Here is a 14,217-nt window from a genome sequence, read left to right on the forward strand (position 1 = left end):
GATCACTCCATTACATCAGTCCAGTTTCAGAGCAGATCATGGGACAATTCAAGCCATTACATTACTCACAAATGACATATCACTGGACAAGAGGCACCATTGTGCTGCACTTTTAATAGATCTAAGTTTGGATACAGCTGATTGTGGCATATTCTTAAATAAATGACCCACTGCAGGGCTGGATGAAAGGACAGTGTATGTCCCTGGATTTTATAATTCCTTGTGTGAGAGGTGTACAATGTCAGGTTTTACCAAATTTGAATAGTTGATCTAATCCAGAGAGGTGTGCCTCCGGGTTCAATTTTGGGCCTTGTGCTTTCCACTACTTTTATTGGTGACATCTCTTTGAGTGGTTGTCATACCCACCTTTATGCAGATGACACTCTAGGGTACTGTATGGCTGATTCTATCTTGCCATCAAGAATTTGCATCTTGCTTTTAATGCTCTTCACAAAACTCATGTTAACCTCAAACCTTGAGCATGAGAAAGTGGGCAGTTTTTAGGAGCCTGGAATATTGATTTTGAAACCGCCATCTACTGTAGATGGCTCTACAACTGAATATAAATATCTGGTCATAAGGCTGAGGAGGACTTCTGCAAGCATCACAAACGCTTGTCTTCACATTGCCACAAAAAGTTGGTTTTCCATACAGAAAAAAATAAAGTTTTTCCTTTTCCTCTGTGAAGACAATTATTTATTGGTATGCTACAGTTTTAACTCTTCTTAAGCCCCTGGATAATGTACAGTTTATCTGCTCTTAGATTTATGACTGGTGACTGATTCAGCACTCCTTTGTGATAAGGTTGGTTGACCTTGTGAGGAGTGGTGTAACAAGTATTGATAAACAATGCATACATTGTAAAATTGCCGACTTGATTAATGTTGAGTAAACATTATTTATTATTGGATGCACTTTTTAATATTAGAGCTAGTTTATACAACACATTATACCAAGATTCTTAAATTTTTAAAGATATACCAGATTAACACACAGATTTAGGTCAAACCAACATTTTCTTGGGGCTCAACTTAAATAGTTGGTGCAACCACATTAGTTGAGCCAGCTGAAACATATTTGAACATGCAGGAATGGAGCCAAAGATCATACTCCAAACAGAGCCGCCATTTTCGAAGACTGGCTTTCTACAGTGCCCAATTCCTTAAATTTTAAATGTCTTTCAGCACCAAAATTAGTCTCACTCCATTAGTTTTTCCTCAAAGTGTGTTAAGGTCTAAGGTTTTAGGTCTGAATTGTATTTATATACCAGTATCTATAAAAAAGTAACTGGTAAATATCATCATGCAGTCTCAGATTTTTATAAATTTGTAAAGGCCCTTACTGGAAAACTAACTCCTGCCATCTAAAAGTTGTTGAAGTCTATCAAGCTTGTACTGAACTTGGTAAAGCTGCAATTTCCTTTGATACTCTGACTTTATGAATCACACTCCAACACACCCTAAAGACTTAAGTTCTTCTCTCTCTTGCAGAGCTCAGACTGATTTCTAGATGCTGTTTTAAGCTGTAACTGTTTCAGCTGATAGCCATTTTTCTATTTGTATGCATTTGTTCTTTAATCTTGAGTTTGCTCTGTAATTTTGCTTGTAATCAAACGTATTAGACATGAGGGAAACCTCAGTGTCTTACCACAAATAACGGTTTGAAATGACATGAAACTGAAGGATTCCCTTTGTTTCTAATGCTGTCACATATTTCATTTAATATGGCGGGTTGGTGGTGGGTTAGGTGTCACTGATGGATTTGCAATGTGCATCTAACATCTTAATCCATGGCAATAAATGTTTATTGCATTTGTTTAACATATCCCAGCTTCCCTCAGATTTGTTACTGCTGATATTTAAAAAAAAAAAAAAAAACATGTCAGATTCGTATTGTTTTTTAAAATATTTTTAGGCCTAGTTTGAAGATTTACATCAAATGAATAAATCAAAGAAAGACAAAACTCCAAAGTTTTCAAGCAGTGAATAAATACAGCAAGCATTAGTTGAAGTAATTCAATCAAGCATGAAGAGGTGCTTTAAATGATATTACTTTTTATTTGTTTTTACATTTTGTACAATGTGAAAAACATACACAAAACAGACAGAATCACAGGAAATCAGTAAGGAAGGATCAGAAATAAGAGTTCATCAGATACTACTACTGTGTGTCAGTATTGTGTCGAGCTCTGTGAGATTTACTGAAAATAACACAAGGACCTGAAGCTTTGTTGAGCTTGTGCTGTACAGTGGCCAGTTGTGAGTTGTCATTTGCAATATTAAGCATCAGTGAAGCCGGCATGCAGAAATCATACGCAGATAGTTTGATATTAAAGTTGTGCCTGTGACATTGTCGAATGGCAGCAGAACAGATCAACACTTTGTGATGATTCAAAAAAGGCAAATATTAAAAAAAAAAAAAAAAGATTTCTAATAATCCAATATCAAAAACATTGAAGTCAGTAACAACCCTCATCAGCATGCAAATGTTTCCGTTCCCCCTCAGTCCCTTTAAAACTTTAAACATTGCATATTCTGCATTGCAGTAACTTATTTTTCTCTAGAGAAGTTTAACTACTCATCCGATCTACGAGCAGGCGAAGGTCACAATGACAGCATGGCACTCGTGTGAGGTTGGGAGACAATTTTAAACCTTTTTACAACCCACTCGCTGCCTGAACAAGTGCTTCTATTAAACGGTGTAATGATAAATCCACAAAACAAATGTCAGCCAAATCACACATGAGCCAAATAGAAATACACAGCTGATGAATACACAAGCAGCACAAATCTAACTGTGGTGAGAAAAAAAGCTGTTTCCACATTACTCAGTGTGCTCTTTGTTCTGCTGTTCTGTGTGTGGTGTCAGATGGTGCAGAGTGTTACATCCTCTGAGTTGGCTGTGTGACAGTTGTGTTTACGTTGTGTACAGATTTTGTTTAACTGGTTTTCTGCAGTACAGTCACAGCTACAGGACTAAATGAATCTGGAACTTGTCATTAGTGAGGATGCAAGGCACTAAAGTGTTCCTCATGTTTACAGGATCGAGTGCGTGTGCGTTTTGAGTTGGTCATCACAAGCATACTCTGGTGACTGAGCATTACATGAAAGCATATACTCACATTAACATAGATAGAATTAAATAGAAAAAGGGGGCAGGGCAGTCATCGACAGAAGAGCTTAATAAACGGCAGGATTAACTCCTGCATGGTGACAAGGATACCAATAACAACAAACCCTGCAATTGCACTTTTTATATTCCTTTAACTACATGTTGTTTAACAACCTTTAATAATAATTACAGTGAAACAACATCAAAATCTGATGGCTGAATACAGGTCCATAAAGAACATTTGTTTTATTAAATATACGCATACAAAAACAGACCACAGAGAGAGAGAACCCCAGACACTTGTGATTTGAGACGCGACAACTGGACGTCATGAGCGGAGAGACTTAACGAGACATGAATTCACTAACAACCTGTTCGTCTGTGTACTGTGTACCATCTGTGTCAAAGACTGGGAGAAGTGGGAGGCTAAGACTGCAATAAACCAGAACTATTTTACTGTACGATATGATGGGTGGGTTTTTAACTGCACTAAGTGAGGGGTTAAATGTGTCCACATGGGATTCTTAAGATTTCTAGCATTTAAAATAAGAAAAACAAACAACCTCTTTCCAGATTGTGATTTACAGCAGCATCATCTCTCAAGTATCTTACTCTGATGGTGGTCAACACCAGGACAATGCTTTTTTATGTGACTGATGCACAAAATTAGTATGATAATAAAGCTGTATGGATACAATGACATCAGACTCTCACAGGGACATAAATATGCTGAACATGGAATCATAACCCAGTGAAGAAATATCTATGTACAATATGTTTTAATGTGTTTGGGGGTTAAGGCCACAGTTACAAGGGACAAGTTTACTACTCTTTGCCGTTATTGCATTGTACTTCATAGGTAGCCACTGGGATGGTTTCATACTGCAACTCCTTCTGTTACACTCCTGCCTGACTTACTGTGTCGCTCTAACTCCACTCCACCTTATTCCTTCTGAGACAAACTGTCCCCCTCCTATCTTCCACTACACTCTCCCCTCTACGCTCTCTGAGACAACGTAACCTTCCATCCCAAGTCACACAACCAGGTCTAATATTGAATTGTGTTTGTGGCGTCTTGGTTCAACCGCCTTCTGGACCATGAAGGATGTGAACCAGAATCCTTCCTACCTTCCCCTCTTCAAAGGAATGCAGACATGCAAACGTCTGCTCTCAAAAGACATCTTTGGCTGCTGTTGGTTCTGTCGCTGGGTTGTATACCATAAGACATAACCAACCGACTCATCACAGCTCCGTTCCACAGTTAATGGCAGGCTAAGTGTGAGACTCATGCTGTGGAAGTGTATTGCACTCTCCCTCAAATAGTCAGACAGAATTTACTGTCTGAGAGGACTTGAACCACACAGGTCAGCTTTTCAACAGAAAACAAAACACTGAATAAAAGTTTAATTAAAAATAAAATGCACAATATCCAGCCAGCTAACCAGCCAATATAGCTAGTGGTTCTTGTTGGTGACTGTCTGTCCTGTGTGGCCCTGTGTCTCAGCCTGGACCAAGGCTCAGACTGGGCTATGTGGGCCTTAGGTTTGACCCTCCAGGGGTGACTGATTTCTGGGGGGCTGGTGTAGTTCCAATGTGGTAGCCTTGGTGTATGGACACTGAGGCTGTTGTCGGCGGCTGGTACTGTGTAAGTGGCTGTGAGGGGTTGAGCATGCTGACCTGGCATGTGCCTGTGGGTCCTGCCCACTGAGGAGCACTGTAAGGGGGGGAGGCATATCCAAAGCCCTGGGTTACAGGACCCAGTGAGCCTTTACGAGGCCCCACAGCAACAGAGGGGTTGGCTGGATTCTGTAGATGAGCGTTGTTGTTGGTGGACGTCGTGTTGGAAGGCGTGGGAAGTGTTGGGCAGAGGTAACCCGGAGCTGAGAATTTACGTCCCATGTTTGCAGGAGGGATTATCTGTGAAAGAAAAGCAAAAAAGTGGCTTATAGTCCAACTTCTACAACACGACAGTCTTTAAGCTCTGTTAAAGTACTGAATGCTCACATCATGTCCCATTGTAGACTGAGCTCCAGTTCGAGGACATCTCTTGACCTGGGACAGGCTCTTAGCATCCCTGGCCCAATTATCCACCAGTTGGTGCAGGTCATCCGTGAAGGTGCCCTTGCCTTTCTGCGTGTGAGAGGCAGAGGAAGTGGGTCCACCTGCCTGGGTCAGGGAGACTGAGTGGTTCTGGTAGTGACTTGAGCCATTTGTGGAGCTGGTCCCAATTGATCCTGTGAGACAAAATAAAATAGTGATGAGCAGTTAAGTACAATAGAAGACAAAGAATGGGTGCAGAAAGCTAACTGACAGGATCAAGTGATTACCTGTAGAGCAATTACTGAGGCTGGGCATGGATGGTGAAGATCTGAGTGGCTGAATGGATGACTGGATTCCAGCCTGTGAGGCCTCTGATGCTGAGGGAGAACTCTGCTTTGGAGGGGATTCTGAACTTTGAAGACTCTGAGCTGAGGCAGGGGATCCTGAACATTAGAGACAGTACACAATGCAATGATGAAAACAAACCTACTACTTCAACCGCTTGAAATGAAGTACCAACTCCAAAGTTGGCTCTGAGAAGCAGAGTTCTTACCTGAATGATTAGGGCTGGGCTGTCCACTGCTGCGAGCAGACTTGTGACTTTTGCGTCTACGACGACCTCCAGGCATGGCGACAGCAGGGGATAACACGGAAGGTGGAGGAGGTTTTCCCATCCGTGTGAACAGGGCATCAATCTCCTCTTTCTGACGAGTCTGCAGGGCCTGGATCTCCATCATATGTCTGGACAAAGAAAAAGAAACTGGTTGAAATAATCTGACTGACTACAGGATCCACCTTAAAAAATAAAAGAAATACACAAAGTATGGATAAGGATTACATGACTTACTTTTCTCTGAGACGGCTTATTTCTTTCCGCAAAGCTTCGTCTTCGTTCTCAGACTCGTCATCATTGTCACTACTGTCATGGAGGTGTGTGTTATGAGCGTCAGAGGTTGAAGATGAGGGTCCGTTCTGCATACTGGAGCCTGCAGCTGTAGCTGGCGTCACTGAGAGAATTAGAACACACAAGACCATTAGAGCTTTAGAGTAGGTTTACCTACACGATCTAAACATGCAGCACAGATATGACTTCTGTTCCCAAATCCAAAAGTTAACTTTCAAAGGTTTTCAAGCTCCACAGATGGATGTTAACACGTGTACTTGATCTACAAATTTAATTCTGGTATGTGATGAGCAATTTGTGGGACACGACCAAGAATTTATTTATAAATATCCAATGAGACAGAGTCTGCCTCCACAGTCTGCTTTCTATAAATACACCTCAGACTAAATTTAATCACTTTTTTAATGGCAACTTGTCTAAGAAAATAGAGAGCTTATGACAGAATGATCATTCTTTAAAACACATTAACGGTATCATAAGTCTACTTTCTTCGTTATCAAGGAAAACATTATCAAGATTATTTTTTCCCCAAAATAACAATCTTCCCTGTTTTGACATTAAGGGTACTTCTACGAAGTCTGAATGCATTGGCACTGTAAACTTAAAGTCTTTTCTGCAGGCAGTTTTATAAATCTTTTAGGTACTACTAACTGCTAACTTAAATTAGTCTGCATAAGTTTGCTTCTTAACTGTACATACCAAACTTAGTACATACCTGTGACAGAAAACCGTCCCACTTTAGAACCAGCTGTTGGTTCAGATGTGGCGTTGCAGCTTGTGGATACTTGGAAGCGTCCAATAGTTGTGGACTGATTGGAAGTACCAGCAGTGGCAGATGGGGCTCCATTTACAGAGTCAGTCTCACAGACCTCTTTGGACAGCTTGGAGGACCGATGGAGGGTATTTTCTGGACTTGAGGGTGAGGAGGACGATGTTGATGAAGAGGAGGAGGTGGAGGTGGAGGACGGTGTCAGCGAAGAAGAGGAAACAACGCCTAAGGGACCTAATACACTGCTTGATGTACCATCTGTAGCAACAGACACCTAAGAAATGGGGACAATTTAAATTAAATAAACTCAAGAGTTAACAATTCTGGACCGATTCCTCCAAGTGCATTTGAAGCTTTAATTAAAACGTACTTGGAAACGACCAAGAGTGAAACCTGCAGCTGGAGCCTGGACTTTGCTGCCTCCCTGAACAGTCTCAGGGCTCAAAGCTCTCCTCAGTTCAGCATCCAAAGTACCCAGGGGCTGCTGTGTCTGTTGATTCACATAAATAGGGAATCAAATCGAGTGTATTTGTACATAAACAGTAGAGTTACTGATATGACAGGAACTTTGTTGATCATACCTGGTTTGGTCCAGGAAATGGGGGTACAAGGTCAGAGGGAGGTGTAGCAGCTTGATCAAAACCAGTTGGTAAAGTCTAATAACAAAAAGAGAGAGAAAATAGGTCAAGGAGATCTCAGGTTGATAATTATTTTCATTATTCTTGGGAGGCTGCGGTTTGTGCTCACCTGTGCCCTGGGCTTAGTTGGAGGTGTCTGTGTGTGCCCTGCTGGGGTGATGCCTGGACCGGGGGTGGTGGAGGGGCCCAGGGCACCCTGCCCCCCTGAGGGGAGGGGAAGGTTGGATGGAGGCATCAGGGCAGATCCAGGGGGAGGTGAGGAAGTACCAGTGGGTGGAGAGGAGGTGCCTGTGCTCTGACTGGGGTCTATGGATGCAGAGCTGGAGGCAGAGCTCTGGTCCTTAAAAAGGGAGCGCAGCTTCTTATCGAGAGCTTGGATATCATCCCGGCCAGCCTTGGTTTGGAGCTCAGCCCCCTCTGACTCCACTGGCTGTGGCTGGACCTGGTTCTGGCTGGGAGGGGGAAGCTGGGCAGAGATGGGGACTGGATGACCCTGGGAGGTGGTGTGCTGAGGTGCATGGATGGATGAATTCACAGGCTGAGAAGACGCAGCAACACCATTGAAAGACTGCTGCTCTGGAGCAGGGACAGTGCCAGTACTGCTGGGTGCATTGCTTGCAGAAGAGGCAGAGACGGAGCTGCTGCTCGACTGAGGCCCAGGTACTGCAGGGACGGAGATTTGCACGGATGGAGGAGAAATTGTGGAGGATGAGGAAGGGATGTTGGCAGGAAGCTGCAAGGGAACTGTTTCATGGAGAGACTGAGGAGGGGGGCTCGTATCAGTGATGACAGGAGCTGGAGTTTGGGGGTGAGTAGAGACAGCTGGAGGGGAAATCCTCCCAGTTGAGGAAGGTGGAGAGGATGTGGCAGGAAATACAGAGCTAGTTGTAGAGGCTGCAGCTTCTGGAGGAGGCAGGACATTATTAGAGCTTGGACCAAGAGCAGACTCATTGGACGGTTTATTTTCTGATTGTTGCTCAGGAGCAGGAGGGTCAAGAGTGCTGCCTCTCTCTGGATGTTCCTGCTTCATTTTATTGAACGCCTGCTGCAGAATCCCTGAGGGAGCAGACAGGGAAAGGCCCAATGTCACAGGAGCCGCTGTAAGTAAAACAGGAACAGTCAATTGATTAAACATTCAATATTAGGATTTTTAGCATCAATGTAAGCTTGGGTGAACTACTCAATAAATAAACATGATCAGAGAAAACCCCTTAGACTCAGTTTATAAGATCCTTTTGTGTTTTTTCAAAGTCAAGGCTTTAGGTAACAAGGCAGGGGTGTGCCAGTCTGTCCTTGCTAGGTAATTTACTTTAAATTCCACTTAAAAATAAAAAAGTGATATTCTAACTTTCGCACATATCAAGGATGTTTTATTTTCATTTCTAACATGCCATCAGAGCTCATGTACACTCCACTGACAGGAGGGTGAGGAAAACACTGATGCAAAAAATACCTGTAGTGTTACATCATCCCAGTCAAACCACATTAAACACACACACTTTGTGGTATTTATTTACTCCTATGGGGGGCTAGAGGAAAGCTGAATTTTCCCTCAAGAACCGGCAGCTTCCCTGTTCAACCATCATTCTTAAACTACTTAAAATCAAATAATCAAGAGTTGATTATTTGTAAGTAAAGTGTGTATCTTCATGCACAGTAGAATAAATTACTAAAACAAACTTTCATTCCACAGGTATCCTGACAAACTTCTCTCTACCTGGGGCAGGTTCATCTCCAAAGGAGGTATTAGCAGAAGGAGCGCCAAAGAACTGTTCTTTGAGACGAGACTCTGGCACTGGGCTGACTATGAATCTTCGACCAGCCGAATGCACCACCTGGGCTGAGGTGTTGGGGGAAATGCCTGTGAAAATTAAACAAAAGGTCAGATGTTGGATTGAGGTCACATAAAATATAAAAAATGGAAATGAAATTTGTGTTTGTTGGCTGAAAGTTCATTTAACCTGATAGCATGGGGACATTAAGCTCAGGCTGTTGTTGATTACTCATCTGCAAGGAGATTAAAAGCAGGTGGTCACATCCTCAGGTTCAGTAAATGTCAAAATTTGGTATTTGTATGATATGTTAGGGGTAATGAAAAGTACCTGTGGAAAGACTTCCTTCATGCCCTCTCCTTTCTCATCAGCCATTTCTATGACTTCACGAACCTGCTCGATAAAAGACTCACGCTCACTCTCCAAGATGAATTCACTCTCAACCTGAAAGACAGTGCAAAGTTAAGTTCAATTAATGCAACTCAAACTTCATACACAGGCAAAATGTGCCCAGAAAGTTTTAAAATGTGTCATTTTAGTTGACTCATGCAGCTATTTGAAATGCAGGACTGAAAACATTTGTTAAATGCTTTTTTTCACTTTTTAAAGTTCGGTTATGGAGGATTGCATTAGAAAGTCACCAACATTATAATGTCTAACAGAACAACTACTACCATGATCTGTGCAATCTCCTCTGGATTATCACCATCAAGGTCGAATTTGAAGGTCACCATCTTCCTGTTATGAGTTTCTAGCTGGCACTCAGCTACTCTGTCTCCCACATTAGAGATCTGTAAAACATTAATCCAGGTTAAAACTTTTTGTTTAATCAAAAGTTTAAACCAGAATATTACTGAAATAATCAGTTCAATAACATACGCTAAGAACGTTCAACTTGGCCCTTGAAGTCTTCTCATGGCGGGAGCGGCTTCGTACGGATCGCCGCTGATGACGCTTCAGAGAGCGGCCCTCATGGCGCCCTCCAGAAGTAGAGCTTCCTTCATTGCCGTCACTTAGACCTGACGCTGCATCCGACAGGCAGCTGAGAAAGAAATGGAGCCTTGAGAGGTAGCCAATTCATCCTGCTGACAACTGAAAATGTTTTTGTTTTTTATCTTTAAATAAGCTAAATCTCCTCACCTTTCCACAGATGGTGGCACAGGAGTTGGCTGCTCGGCTGGTAATGACTGAGGAACACTCACGGGGGCCTATAACAAAGAAAGCTTCATAAATGCATGTAGGGAGCACTTCCTGTTTAAAATACTGGATGTAAAGTTTTGTTTCAACATTTTTTAAAAATCACTTAAACCTTTTCTGTATAAGTTAATTTATGCCATTCCCATTAATCCCTTAATGTTTAGTTCTGCCCTAAAGGTGAGCCAACTATTGTAAAGACTGCAGTAATTTTAACCTAGACCATCCACCAGAGGGAGCTTTGAAATTAGGGGAACTGTGGGTTAGTGGGCTCAAAGGGACGCCATTATTCAGCTCTCAGGCTAAGTGTAAATATTGCTGTGTAATGCTGTTTTCATTTCATTTCCTAAAGAATGAGGCCACTTTACTCCAATGTGCTGTTTTTGCAGGTTTCTGCAGATCTATTAACCCCCAGTTCCAGTCATGAAGTTAGTTACAAACAAAAAATAGGTATCTTTAACCATGAATAAATGTTCCATTGATTATAGGAAAATGTCACATTTTTCAGTGTGTTGCTAATATTAGTTCAATAGTTATATAGCTTTAGCAGAGATTTCATCCTGATGATTTTGTATTTATTTGATTGAAAATTAATCTATGATAAAAACATGACAAATATTTGCCCCATAGACATTTGTGCAAAGACAAAAGGAACAGGAAAAGGAACAGGAAACAGTGTTAAACAAATGTTTCACACTTGACCCACATTCAGCCACCCACACAAACGTGTTTTTGTTGCTCTGTACCTGCAGAGCAGAGAGGCATGAGGCCTGATAGAGGAAGTATAGGTGCTCAGCGTTCAGTGGAGGAGACATGATAGGAGGACTTGGATCATTGGCCCAAGACTAAGTGTCATGCAGGAAAATGCAGCATGCAGAGAACGACAGAAAAGGGGAAAGGTGGAAGTGATGGTTGTGAAACCAGAGAAAAAAAGAAAAGATTTGAAATAATGCCAACACAAAATTAAAATTGCAAGCACTAAATTAGAGGATGAAATTAACAACGAAGAGTCAGATAGCTAACCCTTGAAATTAATGAGTTAAATGCCCCAAGTTTATGTTTATACACTAATATGTTTCCAACTGAAGTGCAGCAGCTGAGTTGAATGTCACCTGTAGCTGTGCTGCAGTCTGTCCCTGTGGTAGAACAGCGCTCTGAACAGACGTACTGCTCTCTGGATGTTGCTGCTGTTGGGGTAGAGATGGCTGAGAGGAAGGAGGCATCATTACTTGCTGAGGGGGAACCTAGAATGAAAGTGTAAAGAAAAAAGAGGCAAAAAAGAATGTAATCAGAAAGACACATCAATTAAACCATTTATACTTGCATGCAGACTACCTTCTCCCAATTGTTTTTTTGGTATTCAAATCCTTTAGAGTTATGTTACAACTCAATTCAAAAGCCTTACTTACCTGTTTAATAACCTAAGAACATATCAAAATTATCTACTTGAAGATACTATGCAACAGTTTTGATCAAAGAAAATCAAATGCCATCTTTCAGTGTACTCTACAGACACTGGATGTCAGTCCACTCCACTTTCAAACTTCAAAGACTACTAGCCCTTCTTTGTCTGGATGTCATTAGGTCATAAAAACCTTTTATAACTACATCACATTAAACATTGACAAAAAGGCTGAGTCCATTGTGCAGACCAACATACACAAAAGCTTGTTTCATTTTCTTTCTTCACAAAATCTTATCTCCAAAAGTTTGGGTATATTTCTAAGTGGTAACAGGAAAATGGGTCATGTTATCTACCTGAGGGGGAAGCGATGGTTGGTAGTAAACTCCGTACTATAAGAAACAAAACATAACACAGGGTAAGAGAGGGTAGCTTAAAAAAGAAAAAGAAAGGCAAACTAAGGAAGATACAACAGAAGAGAGAGGGAAATATTGGGACTGGGAACACTCAGCTGCCTCCAACACAGCTGCTTGAAGTAGAGATCAAATGCCTGTAAAATTCAACTTTACACCCTCTAAAAGTTATGTTTCTGCTGACCATAGATGTTTTTTGTTCACATGTATTGCTCCGCTGCAGAGGTAAATTCAGGGGTGCGTTCAGTACATCCGCAGGTAATCATTAGCACCTTTTTGTGAGGTGCAACGGTTTTTACACTTCTCGCATGAGATTGATGAAACAAAAGCTCCTTGACTGGTGTGAAGTTAGTCTTTAAATGCACACAGACTTGCATTACAATGTTTACCTGTGGAGGCACTGCTGGAACAGGTTGGCTGCTTGGGGGTACTGGACCAACTTCAGATGGGACACCTTGCATCTGGGGTTGAACCTTGTGTAGCAAAAAGAGGAAAAATGCACATGAAGTGTAAATTACACTAAAGTGAACGCATGCTGGCTACCATTTCCTCTGATCAAAAAAGACTGGCATTTAGGTGTTGAAAGCAGCAAGGGACATGCAGCATCTCAAACTGAGAGGGAAACACAAATACAAATAAAGGCATTCTGTATGTAAATGTTTCCAAGGAGCACATATCATAGACGAGCGTCACAACAGACACCTATGTCATATGTTTCTTAAAATAGTACCAAACGATTAACAATACAACCATAGCTTACAAAATGAGCTCCCAGTTGTTGTTTTGTTGTTTCTCTTGTCCCCTCTCTGCATCTCCATCTTCTCTCTTCCTGCTTCTCCCGACCCCTTACCCCCCTACCTTTCTCCAACCCCAGTGCAACTTTGGCAGACGGCTGTCAACATTATCCTGGTTCTGCCAAAGGTTCCTAGAGTACAGTCTAGACCTGTCCTCTTTGTAGAGTGGCTTGAGAACATCATACAAAACAAGACTAGGGACCGGGACTCATATCTATTGCATGAATGTATTTGACATTCTTCAGGGAAAGCTCCCATAGAAAATGTCTGAGAAGGGCAGGACTTGTCAGAAAATCTTCAGTGGTGATCAGAGGAACGTTCTGTCACATTCCTGAGGGGTCAATCAGAGCAGAACTCAGAGACCGAGCACTGAGCAGCATCATCAGAAAATGACTTACCAACAACTGCTGCTGCGGCTGCATTTGGTCATTCTGTGATGGCGGGCAAGACACCTGGGGCTGAAGGTGTTGAATGGATGAGGGGGTGAATGGCATTCCAGCTTTAGGAGGCAGGGCTTCATGGAGGACAGAGGAAGCAGGTGGTCTGTCTCCTATGTGACCGGCTGTAAGATAAGGATATGATGTTAAATTCAAGAAAATTGAAGTATTTAATCAACATTAGACAGTGTGTGATCAAATATAAAGTCATCTAATCCACACCTCCTCCAGTGAGCTGTAATTGTTGATGTTGGTCAGTCTCTGGCTCCTCTGGCTCTGGCTGGATAGGGGCCACATTCTGACTGTGGACTGGAGCTGGGACTTGCCCAACTGACTGGGGGACATAAGGGCCCCCCTGTGGAACACCAGCTTGTTGGGTTGATTGAGGAGTGTTGTAGTTGGAGGTCTGAAGGCTCTGCTGAGAAGCCAGCTGAGCAGAGATCTGTGTGCTGTGTTGGGTTGGCTGTGGGGGGACATAGGAAGCAGCCTGCGACATGGACTGGGGCTGGGGCACCTCTGTGTTTGGCAGCTGGCTTGGTAGCTGTGAAGGTGTTGACTGACTCTGTTCTTCCTCCAGCCTTCTCTTCTCCTGGTCTTCTCTCACCTGCAAGACAGCCATTCATAGTCAGACAATACATTAATATTCTTCCACAAAGCACTGACTGACAACATCCAGACTTCACAGCAAGGTACACAAATCCAACTATGAAGATAACTTCAGCAAAGAGGCAACTTCAATATGT

At 42.3% G+C, this 14,217-nt stretch overlaps 1 protein-coding gene across 3 annotated transcripts in view; it reads right to left on the reverse strand.

The window, feature by feature from the left end:
• Nucleotides 1–2,041: 2,041 nt before the first annotated feature.
• The window catches only part of LOC121515597 (serine/threonine-protein kinase WNK1-like), a 30,730-nt gene continuing 18,554 nt past the window's right edge, over nt 2,042–14,217 (reverse strand). For 2 of the 3 annotated variants that reach the window (XM_041796430.1, XM_041796431.1), the window contains exons 9-28: nt 13,697–14,078; nt 13,436–13,599; nt 12,633–12,716; nt 12,187–12,222; nt 11,541–11,672; nt 10,375–10,442; nt 10,114–10,276; nt 9,909–10,025; nt 9,565–9,678; nt 9,424–9,469; nt 9,180–9,323; nt 7,572–8,560; nt 7,406–7,480; nt 7,195–7,314; nt 6,771–7,098; nt 5,999–6,158; nt 5,705–5,892; nt 5,439–5,594; nt 5,116–5,345; nt 2,042–5,028 (exon numbers count right to left, since the gene is read on the reverse strand). In XM_041796430.1, coding sequence (XP_041652364.1) covers nt 4,639–5,028; nt 5,116–5,345; nt 5,439–5,594; nt 5,705–5,892; nt 5,999–6,158; nt 6,771–7,098; nt 7,195–7,314; nt 7,406–7,480; nt 7,572–8,560; nt 9,180–9,323; nt 9,424–9,469; nt 9,565–9,678; nt 9,909–10,025; nt 10,114–10,276; nt 10,375–10,442; nt 11,541–11,672; nt 12,187–12,222; nt 12,633–12,716; nt 13,436–13,599; nt 13,697–14,078 — 4,086 coding nt within the window. In that variant the 3' untranslated portion in view covers nt 2,042–4,638. The remainder of the gene's footprint in view (nt 5,029–5,115; nt 5,346–5,438; nt 5,595–5,704; nt 5,893–5,998; nt 6,159–6,770; nt 7,099–7,194; nt 7,315–7,405; nt 7,481–7,571; nt 8,561–9,179; nt 9,324–9,423; nt 9,470–9,564; nt 9,679–9,908; nt 10,026–10,113; nt 10,277–10,374; nt 10,443–11,540; nt 11,673–12,186; nt 12,223–12,632; nt 12,717–13,435; nt 13,600–13,696; nt 14,079–14,217) is intronic. The other variant, XM_041796432.1, reaches the window with a different exon arrangement.

This window comes from Cheilinus undulatus, linkage group 9 (genome assembly GCF_018320785.1).
Source record: "Cheilinus undulatus linkage group 9, ASM1832078v1, whole genome shotgun sequence".
NCBI lineage: Eukaryota > Metazoa > Chordata > Actinopteri > Labriformes > Labridae > Cheilinus > Cheilinus undulatus.